Genomic DNA, 18,306 nt, shown 5'->3' on the forward strand with positions numbered 1-18,306 from the left:
CGGGGCGGGGCCTCTCCGCCCGAGGCGCCGACGCCCCAGCCCGGCAACAGACGTTGAGGGGAGCTGCTGCCGCTGCCTGCGCCGCCATGGGAGTGGAGGGCTGCACGAAGTGCATCAAATACCTGCTCTTCGTCTTCAACTTCATCTTCTGGGTGAGCCCCGGGGCAGCGGCGGCGGCGGGGGGGGGGCGGGCGGGGCCTGAGCCACCCCAGCGCTTTAAATAACGGGGTTCCAATATGGCTCATCTGCCTGCGCCTGGTTTTAACCTCTTTCCCACCCCCCACTCCGCCCAGGACTAAGACTTGCTGCCTGGGATATGCCTTAGGGGTTGCTTTTTTTTTTTTGGGGGGGGGGGGATGGGGTCGTTGTATGTCGGCTTATCCATTGCTTTTTTTTTTAAATGCATACATATATTTATTTATTTGCGCATGCATATCTCTTTCCATATATTTTTATATCGAGGCTGTATCTAGAGAGAGGTGCTTATACGCATCCTTTCCGAGCGGAAGGGCGCGGGGCAGAGCTGGCGTGGGGTGGGGGTCGCGGGGCCGCCCCGCCGGGGGCTGCCGCTCCCAAACCCCCAGTTGCCGTGGGTCTGCGCAGGGGAAAGCGGCGGGTCTCAGCCCGGGAGGAGGGAGGGAAGGATGCTGCCAGGCGGCGGGAGGAGCGGCGCCGGTCCAGCCGACCGCCGCAGAGGAGCCGGGGAGGAGAGGGTGTTCCAAAAATATGGGCGACCGGGGCTGCCTTTGCTCTCCCCGCCCCGAGAGCTGGCGGGGAGCGGACGGGGCTCGACGGCCCTGGCGTCGCCTCGGGAGCCCGGCCTCGACGCCCGCCTTTGGGCCGGGCTCAAGCTGGGGAGCGCTGCCTCCGCCGCCTGGGAAGTTATTTTAGGATGCAGATTTTACCCAGGCTGAAGATGTTGCCTTTCCTGAGAAAGTTTCTTATTAAATAATCCATCCAGACGCGCGGCTAATTTGGCAAAAAGCAGCCTATCCCAGTTTCTCTGCAAACAGGGTTTGTCCTGGTTAGGAACACTCTCTGGCAGCGAGGGCTGGCATGGCAAGTAACGCGCTCTCCCCGCTCCTGTGCCTGGGAGCAACGAGATGCGCCCGAGCAGGCTGTTTTTTTCATTTTAAACAGGCTGTTTTCCATTCCCCAAAATGCTGTTCTTCTCGCAAGCAAGCCCAGCCCCACCCCGTGGCGGCGAGGCGCTGCTTGCTGGGAGCTGGCTGCATGGGCAGGATGCGCACCCCTTGTCTGATACCCTGCTCTGCTGATGAGAAGTTTGGGGTTTTTCTTGATGTTTGTTCTCAGCAGTGAGCGCAGCAAGGAGGGCTGCAGAGGTGGGGTTGGGGGACAGCAGTACCTTCCAGAGCAAACCCTGCCTCGGCACCGGGAGCTGCTCTGCCCGGCTGGAGCCTGTATCTGCCACCTTCTCCCCAGGGGTGCACAGTGAAGCTCTGGGGCAGTTGTCCCCCCACCTCTGGGAGGGGTAGGGCTTACTGCCGCGTGGGAGCGAGCGCTGTCAAATCCGGCCTGATTTCAGCCCTCTTTACCTTGATTTTGGGTATAACGCCGACCAAGGGAGAGATGATGATCTCTGATAGCAGTGGTGTTAACTGATACTTGATGCGTTGCAAGCTGTAAGACGAATGCCAGACAGTCCTGGGTTTTGGTTTTGGTTTTTTTATTAGCCTCTTCCTCCACGCTTAAAATGGCAGGACAGAGGCAGGTAAGCCCTTCACTGAAGTGTTTTTACTTCCGAGTTATCATGCTTGTCCTAGAGCTTTTTCTTCCCTTCTGGTCCTAATTTCCTGCCATTCTTGTCGCTGAAGCCGCCAGGTGTGGATGTGAGGGAGGAATGGTCTCCTGGGTGGCAGGAAGGATGCAGGGGGCTTTGCGCAGATGCTCCGAGCAAGCTTGCTCACTTTCCCAGTGTGTGCTTGCAAAATAGCTTATCTCTTATGAACACGCATTTTGCTTCCAAGAGGAATAGCCGATCCATTTAATTTCCCTGTTAGGACTCCTGGTACCTTGCCCTATCCCTTGGAGGGAGCCTGACACCTGCTCCTTGTGAGCATTGTGGGGAGGTGCTCCAGCTCCTCGCAGGGAGGGGTGCCTGTGAGCTGGGACCCACCAGCTCCCCAGAACACCTCCCAGCACTGGGCTCGCCTACAGCCAGTCCCCTCAGACCACATCCTGAGTGGATGGGGAGCCTGGCTTCATTAGAATTAATGATGCTTTTTGTCAGTCTGGCTGGCTGAAGGGTGGTTGAACGCCAGGTCTTATGGTTTTCAAGCCCTTTTGTGTTGTTTTTTAAACAAGTAGTCTAGGGGAATTTTAGCCTTACTACCAAGCAAATACAGTTAGCAGCCAACCTTGCATCCCCAGCTGGGGAGGGACGCCTTTGTCGCCACCATAGCGTGAAGGCCCTTTTTATAGGGTGGCATTTGAAGGTTGGACACGGTGCTGAGCACCCTTGCTGCCGAGTGGCTGTTGGGACCCCAGGGAGGTGTGAGAAGGGGCACTCACAGCCCTGTGGTCCTGCCAGCTGGTTAGCATGCAAGGGCTGCTGGGCTCCTCGTGCTCATTTGCTTATTGCTTGCTTATCATTTGCTTATCATTTGCCTTGCACCCAGCTGAGGACAGGCACTGTTGGTGAAAACAAGCAGGAGGCAGAGCCCAAAGTTTGGCAGACGCTGCACTGTGCTGCACAGAGCTTGCTGTAGTGTCTGAGAGGAAGAAAGGAAGCAATTCTCAGCCTTAACAGTGTTAACAAATAAGAAAGAAACTCTGATAACTTTTGAAAGTGCTTCTGCTGTCCTGCCAGAGTGTAAATAAACTGACACCCCTCTGGCTTCCCCCTCTTCCTTCCCCTGGCAGTGCAGGGGGAGTTTCACAAAGCTGCTGTATTAAAAATCAAAAGGAAAAGGCGGCCCCACTGCCAGCTCCCCGGGATGCCTCGGCAGCCCTCTCTGCCTGAGATGTTTCGTTTTTATTTTATGTTTAGGGTTGTTTTTCCTTTGTGCATGCATTTTTTTTTAAAAAAAGACGGCAGGCTTGCTGGGGTTACCTGCTCGGTCTGGGGTGGCTGTCAAGGAGGGAGCAGTGGCTGCTGCCCGGAGCACTCATACAAATGGATGCCGATCCCAGGAAAGAGAAGATCCCTGCATGTTTCACAGCAGCATCTGCTCACTGAAACAGTGGAGGTGGCCACGGCAGCACCCAGGGATCTCACTGGGTTAGTAAAACACAGGGCTGGTAAGACAAAGGCTCTTCTGTGCTGTAAACCTGTCCTGAAACCTTGGAGTGGCCAGTGGTGAGGCGATGCTCTGCTTCCCTGCCCTGTGAGAGGGAGCATTGGTGGTACCTGGTACTGGGTGGTTTTGCTGCTGCGGTGGGTAGTCCCAGCTCAGCCTGCAGCCCAAAACGGAGCTGGGCTGGGCACATAGCAGGGTGGAGCTGCTTCTCCATCCCACTCTTAGTAGACGGCCAGACTTCAGCTGCTCTCCTGAATTATCTGAATTCGATAGCAGAGCTCAGCACGTGGAGCTGAACTGACCACTGCTGCAAAGAGCCCCTGGAGAGGCCGAAGGAAGCCAGAGAGCTATTTTAAAATGTAATTAAACATAACCAAGGAGAAGTTGGCTTGCTCGGAGAAGAATTGCCCAGCTTATTAGCTAATACAGCGCATGGCAGCCTTCCAGATCTAGATCAGGGCTGACTGCCCTACCAGAGAGGTGTCTAATGAAAAGGAAGAGCTTGCTTGTAATGCCATTTTCCAGACGCTGCATAACTCTTTCCTCTTGCTTGTGCTGAGGGGATGTGATGCAGTCAGGATGCAAAGGGGAGGGAAGGTAGAAGTGAAAGTCTGTCCTGACAGTGGTGATCGGAAGGGAAGAGGTGGAGTTGTTGAGTATTTTCTTGTGCGATGCTGGAAAATCTGTCAGTTGTCCTCTGGAGTCTGCAAAGTATGCACAAAGATATTTGGCTTTGGTGACGAGAGGTGACGGTGGAGGGAGGTGGCAGCTCCCTGTGGTGGTGGTCCCACAGTGACAACTCTGCTGAACGCCTCATGACACTCTGTGTGATGAGGAGGGTGGCTGGGTACCACTATTCACAGGTTTAAATGGAGAATGGAAGCACTGGTGGTTCATGCAGTGTGCAGCTCTGAAGCACAGGTTTGAAATAACTCCCTAGACTCACAGAGCAGCTTGCGTTTTGTTTTGGGTGCAGGCTTGCACTGAGCACTGCTGAAATGCTATTAGTGATAGTGACTAGCAGGCTGCTTTGCTGTGGAGTGCAGGGTTGGGGTTTGGTTTGGTTATTGGTCTCCCTGGAAGTCACAGAGCCTTGTGATCAGCCAGGATGTGATGCTGACCCAGCATCTTCTTCCACTGCCTTTGGGTTTGGTATCCTGGGACCATGTACAAGCAAGTGTATTTCCATGTGTGTTTGACCCTGCAGCTGTTTAATGCCTGACTTTGAAGGTCAAGGGAGAGGTTTTCTTAGTAGGCTCAGTATCTGGACCTACATTTCCCTGCTGGTGGCTCTCTGGGATGTATTTCTGGGCTCTCTGACAAGTGAACACAGTCCTACCATCACCTGTGAAAGCTATTCTGAAGCCTCTGCATGCAAAAGGTTATTTAATCAGGTCATTTGAAGAGACCGATGCCCTGCCCTGTCGGGGTACCTGATTTCAGTTCATGGACTGGGCTGCAGTCGGAAGGAGGGAGCATTGCTGGTGGCTGGTAGTGAGGATTGCTCTGTTTTCCTGAGGTTATTCTTCTATCAACCACTGTAATGCTTATTTCCTGCAAGAGCATTAACCCGTGTATGATGCCTTGAGAAACACTTTGAACCTGTACTGTGCAAGTGCCTTTCACTGTGTTATTAAAAAGGGAAAGCAGTTGCATTACCATTGTAGTTAAATGCTTATGTATGGGGCCAAATTAATTTTAAAGCAATATCTGAAATTGTTTTCCCCTCTGCTGAGGGCAGTTAAACCCTGCTGGTAGATGTCAATGTATAGCAATACTTCTATCTGCAGTGGGAATTGGGCTGCAGCTGGCAGGAAGCAACCTGTGGGCTCTGTGCTCCCCATCGGAGGACCCCGCTCCTGGATTTTGGTGCCGGATTCCTGCTCTTCTCCCATCTATCAAGCTTTATTTGGCCTCTGGCATGCTGCTTCTCTGGGAGTGTTCCTCTGGAGCTTGTTTTGAAAAGCCCTGCAGTGTTGTGGGGCTGGTAACTATAGGCACCAGCAGAGAATTTCACCCCAGCAAGGCAGCTCTATTAATAGCTGCTGCTGGAAGGTGGCGGTGGCTGCACGGCTGCCTGCGAAGCTTGGGCTGCCTCCTCCTGCCTGCAGAACACCAGGCTCCTCACAGACACCCTTTCGGCAATCCCTGGGCAGGCCTTGCCTGCAAGCTTTCAGCCTGACCTTTGGTGGCCGTTGAGTGCGATTGCCGTGGAAGGCAGCGGAGAGACCTCACCTGTGCTTTCCAAGAAGAGTCTGGTCTGCTGCTGCAGTTTGTGAGTGCCTGTGCCGAGCTCGGCAGAGAAGCTTTTGCGTGGTGTAACTGCCAAACTGCAACTGTGTCTGATTTAAGTCACTTCCCCTGCTTACAACCCGCCAAAAAGTCTTGCAGGGATCCTGATGTGTTGGAGATCCAGGGCATCCCACAGTCCGCTCCAACAAGCAGCGTAGGGGCGATCTGTAGCGCTTCTCCCCTTAAAATTTTCAGTGAATTTTTGGCACGAAGTCCCACCATTATAACATGAAGGCTGTCGCAGCATCAAACCGAAGTTCCCAGGCTCATGGGCTGCCATTCAGCTCTCAGTGTCCTGCTGCACCCCAAGCCCTTTTAGCGCTTTGGCAGGGTGCATCTATTTGCAGTAAAAAAGAAATCCAACTTGTGCTTTCCAGGAAGCGAGGCTCAGAGTGTGGGCAGGCTCAGTGCTGCCTGTTCATGTACGCCTGCCACCAACAGTCATCTGCTTCTCACCTCGGTCTTCAAGGTGGTAGCACAATGCCTGTAAGGTCCTAGCACGCATCTTTCAAGGGCTAGTATTGTCATTCCAAGGGTAATTTCCATCGCTTTTTTCCCCACTCACGCTAGGTGCAGCATCAGAATGATGTTTCATTCTTTATGCTGCTCCTATTGGAGAGCATGACATCTGCTCCTCCACGTAGAGACCCACAAATGGCCTGGGAGCAAAGCAGTGAAACCAAAATTAGCAATTCATTCCTGGCGATGTGAGGAGCTTCTTGTGTGGCAAGATACTTTGGCCTTGGCAAGCCATTTCATCCTTCTGTGCCCCAGTTCCCCACACCTAAAAGAAGGGGGATTCAGTTTTACTCCATCTTGGCTGCTTTGCAGGTTGAGCTGGAGAGGAGCTGTGGGGAGCCCTGGTTGGGCTCCCTGAGTAGGGTCTGGGTGCTGCTCCCCATCCGCAAAAGGGCTCAGCTTCCAGGCGGTGTAAGGGAAGCTGCAAGCCTGTGCAGCATGAAAGCCTGTTAAAAATCTCTATTCATCTACCTGAATCATAAAACAGCTAAAATCTGTTAATCTTTCTTGGCAGCATCCTGCTTCTTGTAAGTAACTGTGGTATTTCACAGGCATTGCGGTGCACACTCCGCTGCTGGCATTTTTACAGCAAGGCAGGAGCTTCTCCCAGCCCTCGGGCTCATGCGGGTTGGGAAGCAGCATCCCGACGGCAGGACTGGCCATGGCTGCGGGAAGCGGTGCTGCTAAAAATACAGCATTGTGAAACTGCTGGCACCTCTGCTTCCCTCCTCTGCGGCTTGAGCGGATGTCTGCTTTGCTTTGACATGCCGGCAAGCCACCCTATAGTCAGGACTTCCTTCTCCTCCTCCTTGCCAGGAAACCTATTTTGGAGAGGAGTGGAGGGAAGGGAACAGGAGGAAGAGGGCTGGGGGCAGCGGAAGGGACAGGAGGGTGATGCATGTCCCGGCATACACAAGTGTCAGGGGAGCAGCAGGTGAAGGTGGGGGCAGCTCAGATACAGAATGCCCTGCATTAACAGAGGGAACATGGCTGTTCCTTGCATCCCTAAATCATGGGAATTCCTTTTGGACGGGAGGAGGGACTAAACCATGAAAGACAGGCTTGTTCCTTTATCCCACAGCTGGGTGTGGGAAATTTTGGGGTGAACAGCATATCGGTTGGTAAGGCTCAATCCGGAAGGGAGCCCCACTATGTGTATGGTAGATGGGGAGGCAAACGAAGGCTGCATGCCCACCATCATTGCGATGTTGAGAAGGTGATACCCCATCACATGGGATACCACCCCAGCACCTCTCAGGTGGCTGGGGGCTGCCTTTTCCCTCCCCTAGGCAGCATTCAATGGGGTCTTCCCCCTGCCGTGTCAAGCAGGAATGGCCTCCCTGCAAAAAGCAAGCCTTGGGCAGGCAGGATCCAGCTGGAAAAGTCTGGCTGTCTGTGGAAGAAGCAATAAATCTCTGGAAGCTGGAAAACAGCAGTAAAGAGGAAACACTGGAGCCTGCTGCACCACATCTGCTGTGCTGGCAGGCTGCTCAGGGTGCAATCTCCAGGGTCAGCCTTGTCCTGGGCAGGACTAGTAATGAAGTGGGGATACCATGTCGTGGACTGGTTGCCCCTCTAGGCTCGCAGAGGACTTTTGAAGGGTCAAAGAAGATGGAGGAGGTGTTGTTTTCATCAAGGCGTTGTTTTCTTTTGGGATTTGAGGGGTGTCTGTGGGATCTTTTTTTTTTTTTTTTTATTTTAACAAAGGCATACAAAAGTGCAGGTAGGGGTGGGCAGCAGAATGAAAACTTAAAACACTCCAGGGCAGAGAGTGCAAGGCTGTGAAAGTAGCTGAGAAAGTTAGTAGCACTTAAAATGCTGGAAAATAATCTGGATGCTCCAAGTTGGAGTCCGAGCAGTTGCTTGTTTCAGCAGCATCCACCTCTGCAAGTGCCTTTGCGCTAGCAGGGGAAGGGCTGGATGGGGAGGTAGGCTTGTAGAAAGCAGATCTAAGCAATGCAGTGCTGGCATTGATGAAGTTGCGGCTTTTAGCTTATTGCTTTTGTTAAAGCAGTCCACAGAAATCTAAATGGCGAGCTGTGCTGAGTGCTCGGGGTATATCTGCAACAAGTGACAGCCCCAGCCTCTGAGGCATTCCTGTCTGACTAGCTGGGCCAGCACAGAGCAATGAGGTAACCTGCACAAGGTCACGGGGATTCCCTACAGGAGCAAAAAAAGGGGGCATTTAATGTATGAGGATATGCAGCCTGGAGACTAGCGGGATGCTGCCATTGGTGGTTGGAGCCCTTCTGGCTCTCGTGTTGGCAAACAGCAGCGGTTGAATGATGGGGAGGGAAGAAAATACCAAGCTTATGTTTGGAACAAGTTGTGTTAAAAATGAGATTATCCCAAGCAAGGTGCAGTGGAAGGCAGGGTTACTATGAGCTGATGATGTTTTCTCCCTCTTGCCTTCTTTCCTTTGGGAAGAAAGATGCTTTAATTACATTCTGTGCTTCTTGGTGGTGGAAGGATGTATGGTTTTAATGGAAAAAGTTACTCATTGTAGCCTGAGCCCTGTTTTCATTAGTAAGTGAACATTGCTTTCTCTTAAGAAATCCAGCTGCTGTTGGATTAAAACTTCCATTCAGAGGTTCTCTGTACTCTGTTAAAAAAAAGCAAGTGGAGTCAGGCAGTGTGGGAGAGACAGAGGTGGGGTGTTCCTGGGGCACATTCGGGCTTAAACCGGGAACATCTGGAGATGGTTCCGCTGGCTGCCATAGGCAGGCCTCACCACTGGGGTGGGCTTGATGAGTCAGAAGAGGCTCTATCCCTTCAGCTGATGCTCCCAAATGATTAAGAAATATTTTGAGGATAGCTTGCAGCCTGCTTTTGGTTTGGTGTTGGGCATTTTGGGGCAAATTTTATTGGAAATCAGCTGCCGCTCCTTGCACTGGTGTCACCCCAGCCTCGCCGTGGGTGGCACGGGGTGCTGGGGTGGGTACTGCTGAGTGCAGAGGGCAGTGTGCCAGGGCAGAGCAATGCTTCCCTGCAGAGGGAAGAGCAAATCAAAAAGGGCTGCAGTCTTTTCTTCACCTCTCCCAGTCAGCACAGAAAGCCCAGTCTTCCTCAGGGCCTCTTCTGCCTTGGAAGCCACCAGCCACTGAGAGACCTTTTCCTTAAGAGTGGCACTGATTAATTTGGGGACATTCTCTTTCGCCTGAGAGGATAAACATGGGCTTCATTATGTCTTCAGACAATGAACAAGCCATGCTAGGCTGGATCTGGGTAATTTTCTGTGAAGCCATGAGCTGCCTTATTTGGAGCTGGGTTTGAGCACGGACCAGGTTTTGTGACTTTTCTCCATAGCCGGTGTTTGGAGAACCTCAGTCTCTCCCAAGCACGAGAGGGATGGGGGACCGTGCCAGTGGGGAAGCTGCATTACTTGCTCTGGGAGAAGTGTTAAAAGCTGATTATTTTGGTGGCAAATTGAGGAAAGGCTTGTAAAATCTTCCCTCCCTCTCCAGAGAGCTAGTGAGGGTTTTCTCCCTCTGGTAAGCGGAAAAGCCCCCTGCTCAGCTTGCCCAGTGAGTTTTGCACAAAATGTGTGGTTTTCTCCCAGCTTGGATGGGTACCCCTGTACAAATCTCTTGGCTGGGATTTGTAAAAGTGAGCAAGGAGGAAAACTGACCTCCGAGGGGTAAAGCTGGACTCCCACCAACAGCCTATCTTGTAGATCCCAGTCCTTGAGTGTTCACTGAGGCTTGCTGCGCTTGCACAACCGCAGACTTTGCACTTCTACTGAACAAACTCTTTTTTTTTAACATGACCTTCATGATGCCTCTCATGCTGTAGCTGACCCGACTTAGACCCTTTTGAAAAAAATCGTGGTTCTGCTTCTGTACTCTTTAGTAATCTTCCCTTTTTCAAGATGAATGGCATCGAGCATTTAGGATGCTCAAAATTAAATCAGCATTTGAACAGGCGCTTACAGCCTTTCCTAGAAGTGATATTGAATTCTTAGGGGTTTGGTTGTTTAGGGGTGGGGTTTTTTGTTTTGGTTTGGTTTTGTTTTATTTTGGGTTTTGTTGGGTTTTTGTGTGGTTTTTTTTTTACATGTGTGTTTATTTTTTTTTCACCTCTCTCTCATGGTTTTAAATGGAAGGGGGGTGTCATGGAGAACACAGCGAGTCCTGCTGGAAATGCTCTGGCTCAAGTTCCTCTCAGTGACACCTTCCCCACTGCAGTGGCCCCCATCCTCTGCTGCCATTCCCTGCCCCTCCCTGGAAGAAAAAAGAGTGAGGAAGTCAGTCATAAAACTTCACATTATTTGGACATAAATATTCCAGTAGTAAGCTGGGTTGATGCAGAACATTTCCTCCCATGTTTGAAGCATGTTTTTATCCTTGCCCTTGGGGCTCTGTCCTGCGTGTCTGCATGCACACCTGTGTGTGTGGGAGTGCTCTGTTCTTCTGCTAGACAAGGGTGGAGGCAAGGCAGTGGTTTCAGCCTTGTCAACTCACAGAGCTGCTCTGCTCTGTTGAGCATCTTCATGGTAGCCTCCAAAAGCAATGTAGTTGTCCCTTGGCCTCAACCAAGGCTTTGTTCTGCTTCAGTCCCTGTATTAGGACATTAAGGAAAGCCATACTTACCAGAGGAGCAGGAGAGCACAGTCCCAGCTCGCAGGCCACCCATGGGAACCTGCGTTACAATTTCTCTTTTTCTATTGTGTTATGACATTAAATGGGCAGTGAACTGAGCAGTGGCAGTGATGGCCACAGGGGTTCCCGTGCTCATGGGACACCTTGAAAAAAGTCTTGATATTAATCAAAGTGATGCTGCAAGGGCAGCTGGTGTGAATCCTTGTCTGTCCCTGTCATGGTTTAGCCCCAGTCAGCGACCAAGCACCACGCAGCCGCTCGCTCACTGGTGGGACTGGGAGAGAATTGGAAGTGTAAAAGTGAGGAAACTCGTGGGTTGAGATACAGACGGTTTAATACGTAAAGCAAAAGCTGCGCATGGAAGCAAAGCAAAACAAGGAATTCATTCACTGGCTCCCTTTGGCAGGCAGGTGCTCAGCCATCCCCAGGAAAGCAGGGCTCCATCACACGTAACAAGTTCTTGGAAAGACAAATGCCGTCAGTCTGAACGTCCCCCCTTCCTCCTCCTTCCCCCAGCTCTATATACTGAGCATGATGTCATATGGTGTGGAATATCCCGTTGGTCAGTTTGGGCCAGCTGTCCCGGCTGTGTCCCCTCCCAGCTCCTTGTGCACCCGGCAGAGCACAGGGAGCTGAAAAAGACCTTGACCAGTGTAAGTGCTACTTAGCAACAACTAAAACATCTCCACATTATCACCACTGTTTCCAGCACAAATCCAAAACATAGTCCCATACTTGCTACTACTAAGAAATTTAAATCTATCCCAGCTGAAACCGGGACAGTCCCCTCCTGATGTTGGACGCCCTCAAGATGCAGAGGGAAAGGAGTGATAGGATATAACACAAAGAGTGTGGTTTCTTAGTCATCTATGTTCTCCTAAACACTCTGCTAAATGTCAAGACATGGACATAGTGAAGAATGTGTTTTCCAGGAGTTGGAGGTATTTTGGATCCTCTGCGAGTGGGTGTGGCAGCAGTACAAAGCCACGATGTCTCTGCTCTTGCTCTGCGTTACTAGCAGTTTTACTGCCTTTTGGTGTCACGTTGGTTGCATAAGGCTCTCCTGAGGCAGAGCAGCTTTTGGGGGTGCAGAAAGCTCTGTCCCACTTGGTCTGCTCAGACTGGAAGCCTGATCCTGGATGGGAAGTAATGTGTGTGTGAGCCTGGGGGCAGAGAGAAAAACTGACAGTCCCCCCCACTTTGAGACACGGTTTCCCCATCTTCCCTACCCAGTTCTCAGCAGATCAAACAAAACCCAAAACCGTGTTTGTACATCACAGAGAAATGAAATGGGAAAAGGGATTAATTGGGGCTGATCCTAAAGTCTGTTCAAAAGTTCTCCTAAAAGCCTCAGTCGCACATCTTGTGCTTCTTGGGTAAGGCTCAGCCTTACCCATTTTAACAGAGCGACAACATAGCTCTTAGGAAAGAAATCATCTGCAGGAAAGGGCTTTGCACGTCCCCAGAATGAGGGGTCTTCTCATAAAGCAGGTGGATCGTGTGGCTCACATGCTGTGGGGCACAAAGCATGTTGCAGGGGCGGAACGATGGTTAGGAAGGATATTCTTGTACATGAAAGAAGTCGATAGGAATTTGCAGAAAGATTAAAAGCAAGCCTTCTGCTCCTGCCTGAAAACTGCTGCTCCAGGTCTGGTGCAGCCAGAGCAGTGGATAATGCCTGCTTCCCTCTGCTTTCTCCCCAGCTGGCAGGAGGCATCATCCTGGGAGTGGCCCTGTGGCTCCGGCATGACTCACAGACAACAAATATTCTCTACCTGCAGCTGGGGGACAAGCAGGCCCCCAACACATTCTACGTTGGTAAGTAGGTCTGGGGATGCTGGCGTTGCTGCGTGGGCGTCGTGCTCCATGGTGGACAGCATCATGCCCAAAAGCAGGGCGGAAAGTCTGGGTGAGCAGCAAGGGGGTTGGACTGAAAATACCTCCCACTTCCCCCATACTCCCAAAAATATCCCCTGCCGAACCAATCAAAGCATTATTAAATGTTGGCTTTGGCCCAAGTGTAGCAAAGTCACGGCAGTAATAAGCGCAAAAAGACATGTTGCAGCATAGCGGGTTTTCTTCAGTGCCATTCTCTGCTGCGGTCTCCCCCAGAGCACATTTGGGAAGAGGGGGGAATGTCTTGGAAGCGTGTCTCATTTCCTATCCAAAGGGATGTAAAAGTAGCCAACAGAGCGGCTGGCAGTGGAAAGTGAAGCTCGGCGAGCTTGTGACTCATGTTCTCCGGGGGGGCAGGTGGAGCCTCTGTGTGTTACAGTTAAGCTTATCATGATTTTTACTAATTTGACAGCATGCTGGCTTGCTGGAAGATGAAAACCCTTATTTTTGCCCTATTCTTCAACAATCCCTTGCAGGCAAGAGGGAAGCAGCTTGCAGGAGGGGCTGGCTGGCTTGGAGTGCAGGCTGCTGGGGCTGGGAGTGAGGACCCACCTGATCCAATGTCCTGTTTGTCCTTGACCTTTGCTATTTAGAAGGCGATGGGGAATGGACTGTGGATCCCACCACTGCACTGGCTTTATGACTCTCATGAACAGCCCATGATTTGATGCTGGCTGTCTTTTTGAAGTTATATTCAGCAACAGATCGGCCTGGATTCCTTCTGGTGGCTGTAATTTCCATGCAGTAATAACAGCAGAGCATTTCTTTCAGCTGCTGCCTCTCCCAGCCAGCCCTCTGGAGTCTGAAGGCTGGGATTTCTTTTTGCTTTTCCTTTTTCTTTTTTTTTCCTTCCCTTTTTCCCCCCTCCCCGACTGACACTCCCTCCTTTTTCTCCTTTGGGATCCAACATATGCATGCACACAATGCTCCTGCTTTGGGAGCAGGAACCTCTCTGGTGTTGACCTCCAGAGCTGCTGGTTTTTGTTTTTTGTTGGGTGCCCCCACTCGGGCAAACCACTTTTGGCATCTGGCACGAGACGCTCGTCCCAGGATCTCTCAGGAGGCTTTTAAAGGCCAGCCAGCCTTTGCCATGGCACTGCAGGACAGGGGGAAGAAATAAAAGCTGTTGGAGGAGGAAAACTTGCGCCATGGGGTTTGTACTTGGTGAGGAGGGGGAGTGGGAAAGCGGCGCTTTGGTGTCTTCTGATTTCTCTGTTATTTCCTCTGCCCCAAAGTTAAAGGTGCTTCGTAAAGGCTGTTTTCCCAGGGTGTCTGTGTGTTACAGGACAGGAAAAATAATTAACATAGCTGGTCGGTGTGGGGGATTTGACGGCAATGGGGAAGCGGAGGAAGGAGGATGTGGGGGCAGCAGGGGAGCTACTGGGGTACCAGGCGTGATGCTTTCATCCTGCTGCAGGGCTTAATTTCTCCTCTGAAATAAGGCAGGCTTCCACCTCAGCTGTTGCTCAGGTCCCTTGATTGCAGCTCTCATTCATGGATCAGGCTTACTCCAGGCCCCACTGCAGAGTTTGCTGCTTGCAAAGGGGAGAGCTGCTTGGGAAAGAAAGGGTCCGGCCATGCAAGGGTGCAGGAGGAGAGGAGTGGCCCTTGCTCTCAGCTTCTCAGTAGCTGGATGGTCGCATGCATCTGCTCTTGCAGCCCTGCAGGCACAGGCAGCTGTTCCCCTGCTCACCCATCCAGCCCACGAGGATGGAGTCTTGGGGTTGGGGTTTTCTTTAAGCAGTATGGCCTCCCCGGCACTTTGGCACTGCATCCAAAGAGTTGTCTTGTGGGCTGGCTTGGGAGAGTATTAAACAAGCTCTTGTTATTGGGCATTTCCTCAGCAGGGCTTGCAAACCATCTGATCCCCTAACCACTTGTTGTAGTCTTGGCCTTTGGCACTTCCATTTTGGCTGTGGACCCAGTGCTCCAGTTAACTGCTTCAGCGCTGTAAAGACCAAGCGGTACCAGGGATGGAGGTAGCTGGAGCACCATAGTTTCATGCTTTTGTGACTATGAAGGAAAATATTTGCTTGTCATCGGAGCTTGGCTTATGGTCTAATATGCATTTATGTCCTTTACTTGTAGTTGAAAAACTAAAATCCTTCTTGCCTCTTGCCCTTGTATAACACTGCATCTAAAGTGCTCTGCATGTCTGGAGGCCGGGCAAGGTGTTGATAGCAGGTCAGAAAGCATCCTTGAAGATAGGTAGAGGCATTGGTAAGTTGCATGCGAATAACTGGTTAACCAATTCTTAGCTATTTATTGACCCTAAACATAAAGCACTATTAAAAAAAAAATTTTAAAATAATTAACAAAAAACAACAAACAAACAACAACCAAAAAACCCAACCCTGTGATTCAATGAGCTATGAGAGGCTGTGGGAGAAGGCTGAGCTGGTCCATCTCTGTTGATACCAGTACAAACTGGAGCAGTCTGATCTCTCTAAGTTGGTCCTGGGGTGTCACTGGTGTTAAGAGTCCCTGGGGATCCTGAAGAGGCAAGTGACACCAGACTTACTGCTTTTGCTCCATCTTGGTGAGATAGTAGTAAAGGTAACGTGACAGGGGAAAGCCAGGATCCCAGTCCTTCAAGGATTTGGTTATGTGATGCTCAGAGATGGGTGCTGTGGGTGAAATGGTTTCAGCAGGGTGGGGTCAAAAGCCTTGAGTCTTGTTCACCTTGCATCTCCACCCCTAGATTTCACATTTCCCCCCATGCTGGGCTGCCTGTGTGCTGGGAGCACTGCTGGGTGCCCATCCCTGCTGCCCGCCCTTCCCATGCTTTCCCTGCAGCTGCCCAGCGAGGAGCGGAGTGCGGCAGCTGGATGGTCTCGCTTCACTCTCACCCGCCAGGTCCAAAATAGGAAATCTGCATCCAGCTGCTCACAGCAAGTGACAGGGCCACAGGACCTGCAGCTCTAATTAGCTTGGCGCTGGGAGCGGGGCCAGCCACAAAGAAGAGTGCAAAGGCATCCAGAGCTGGGGTGTGGTTTCCCCCGTTGCTTTGGGGGCGAGAGGGGGTTGGTTTTGCTTCTGTTTAGGTTTTTCTGTGTTTTATTAGTACATCCTCTGCTGGCCAGTGCCTCCACCCCAGAGTGTGGTGGCACCGACATTCCTTGGGAAGGGTGAAAGGTTTCGGACAGGCATGCAATGGCAGGTTAAACTTGACCACCAAGTGTGCTGCCACCACTCCCTTTTTCTGCTGTCCTGCTGGGTGTCTCTGCCCCAGTAGAAAAGCAACAGGTTTTGATTTTGGCTTTTTTTTTTTCTATTTTGGTTTTTTTTTTCCCCTAGGAACTGGGCTGATGATTGTGGATCTGGCTCCCAAGCAGGTCAGGCAGCAAAGCCTGTGGGAGACAAGGGGGGCACAGCTGGGGGCAGCAATGGCTTTGGGCTAATTTTAAGGCTGTGAGTGTGCCCGCAAAGCGGTGTGCTGTGGTAGTGCTGGAGGGGAGACTGGCTAACAGGAGCGCAGGCTCTCTAATGAGGTGAATCACAGACTCTTTGCCATCCTGCTCTGTAAAAATACAATTCAGGATAATAATTTCTGCCCTGGAAATGAGTTCAAGCTGCTTTTCACGCAGACTGGGCTGGAAGAAATGGGCCAGAAAGCACAGGGATGCTTTGAAGTCTTTCTCACAAATGAGTACGCATCTGAGTTGAGCTGCAGTCGCATCTGCACGCTTGCCAGGGCAGTGTCCATCACTGGCAGGCTTTCACAGGTGTCCTCAGGAATTCTGGATGTACTGTCGTGAGGCTTTGCTGGCCTCAGGGGGTTTGACCCTTGCAGAGAGGAGGGACTGCTGAGCGGCACTGTGTATGTGGGTAGGAACTGGGACACCTGCGTCAGTTTCCCCAGGTTTTGCCCACGGGCCCTGCAGCATGTGAGGATGCTTTGGCCACTCTTGCCATGGGTCCCAGATGTGGCCAGCAGTGCGGAGCATCCTGGCACATCAACCAAACAGACTTGCGTTGGTTAAGCAGTTATGGAGGAGCTGTCTCTTCTATTCATAACAGCAGCTTTTTTTCTTAACTGGCCTTTCCAGGACTGCCTGGGACAAAGAGCAATGGTGTCCAGGGTTTCAGAGGCATGTTTTTTTGTTGCAGAGGGGGTTGCACTGAGCTCTGGTGTGGTGCAAAGGCTCTGGAACCCAGCAGTGCTCAGTGAGTGTGGACCTGCCATGAGCACTGGGGAGTTCTTGGTTTCTCTTCATGCTCCCATCCTTGTCCCCATCCTTCCAGAAATATTAAGCATCTTTAAAAGGTGGTGCCAACTTTTGTATATTGTGGGTTTAGGCTCAACAGCAAATCTTTTGCTAAACTTGTTGTGAAAGGGCTAGAGAAGAGCGCAGGAGTCCTGGTCTCTAGGTCCTGTAACAAACACTAGTGGGTTTTTACCACCTTCTTTTTTGGCGTGAGGCACTGCAGCAATCCTTGCGGATGCACACAGCTGGTTCAGCACCGGAGTCTTGTCCCACCCATTTGTGCTCCACTTCTTCAAGGCTCTGTGTGTTGGTGGTTTACCAGTAGAGACACGAGCTGTGGCCTGGCTTGCATGCTTGGGGTGGAAACCAAGGTTTCTATTTGGCTTTGAACTACAGTGAGCAAAATGGATTATTTAAAAAAAATATATATATGTGGATTTTTTTTAAATAATAGAAGTACATGCATTGTTCTCTTTATTTCCAAAACTTATTTAGAGTTAAGGGCAATTTAATTATTTAATCCCTTTAAAGGAAAAAAAAGGCTGAGATTTACTGGTTCTAGATTTTCTTCTAATCACTTTCAGATCAATTCCTTCAGTAATAGTGGAATTCTTTTTAAAACAGTAGTTTTGAGGCAAAACACTTTGTCAGTACTTCCCTCTAAGTATCTGGCTTACACCATGAACCTGACAATACAAAAAATCCTGGTTTTGTATTCTTACCATAGAATTCAATTTCTATTAAAAAAGCAACTTGTATTTAGTTGTACTTCAGTCTACCTTCATTGTGACCAGCTCCTGAGATTCATTTATTCTGTAGACTACAATTGGTTATGACTTAAGGGCATAAACTTGTGCCATCAGGTTATTTTGAGTTCAGATCTCTCCAACTACAAATAATGTAGTTCTCCTCTGTTGTCCCCTCCCATTAGCTCTGCCACTGGGAACCTGAGCCAAAGGTGGCTCCTTGCTCTTCAGAGCTGTTTAAACCCGTCGCATTGACAGTTTTCCTTTGAAAACCTGCCACATGTTTAGGCATGCAAAGTCCACAGGAAATCCTCCAGCGGGATTTGGGCTCTGTCAGTGGGTGAGACCCCAGGCATGTAGAGACGTCTGGAAGCGTTGTAGGCTGGGGCAGCAGAGGAAGGGCCGGCCTGCCCAGCCGGGTCTCCTGTGCTGAGTCACCATTGTCCATTCCAGAGCTGGAGATGTGCAGCAGACCTCTTCCCAGCTCTTGTGGGCACACCAACGTAACGAAACTAAAGCCTCCTTCCAGCATTTCCCAGGTAGGCGGAAGAGAAGAAATCTGACTGTGGCTTCTCGGTGTGGAGTCTGTTTCAGTACGAGTGTGCACACACAAGGATGTTGTTTGGGCTTTTCTCCACCTCCCCTTTGCTTTTCTGATGGAGGGGTGTCCTTTGCTTCCTTCTTGCCTTGTTCTTGCAGACAAGGGCAGCATGTACAGCCTTTCATCTCCCCTTGTGAGCCACATGCCTCCAGGAGAGCTCTCCATCTGGAAGTCATTAGCAGCCAC

The 18,306-nt window shown here is 50.9% G+C and overlaps 1 protein-coding gene across 1 annotated transcript in view; it reads left to right on the top strand.

The window, feature by feature from the left end:
• Positions 1–18,306, top strand: part of CD81 (CD81 molecule) — a 33,183-nt gene continuing 14,877 nt past the window's right edge. The window contains exons 1-2 of the mRNA XM_075094585.1: positions 1–152; positions 12,373–12,487. Of these exons, the coding sequence (XP_074950686.1) occupies positions 87–152; positions 12,373–12,487 (181 nt within the window). The 5' untranslated portion in view covers positions 1–86. The remainder of the gene's footprint in view (positions 153–12,372; positions 12,488–18,306) is intronic.

Source organism: Phalacrocorax aristotelis, chromosome 5 (genome assembly GCF_949628215.1).
Source record: "Phalacrocorax aristotelis chromosome 5, bGulAri2.1, whole genome shotgun sequence".
NCBI lineage: Eukaryota > Metazoa > Chordata > Aves > Suliformes > Phalacrocoracidae > Phalacrocorax > Phalacrocorax aristotelis.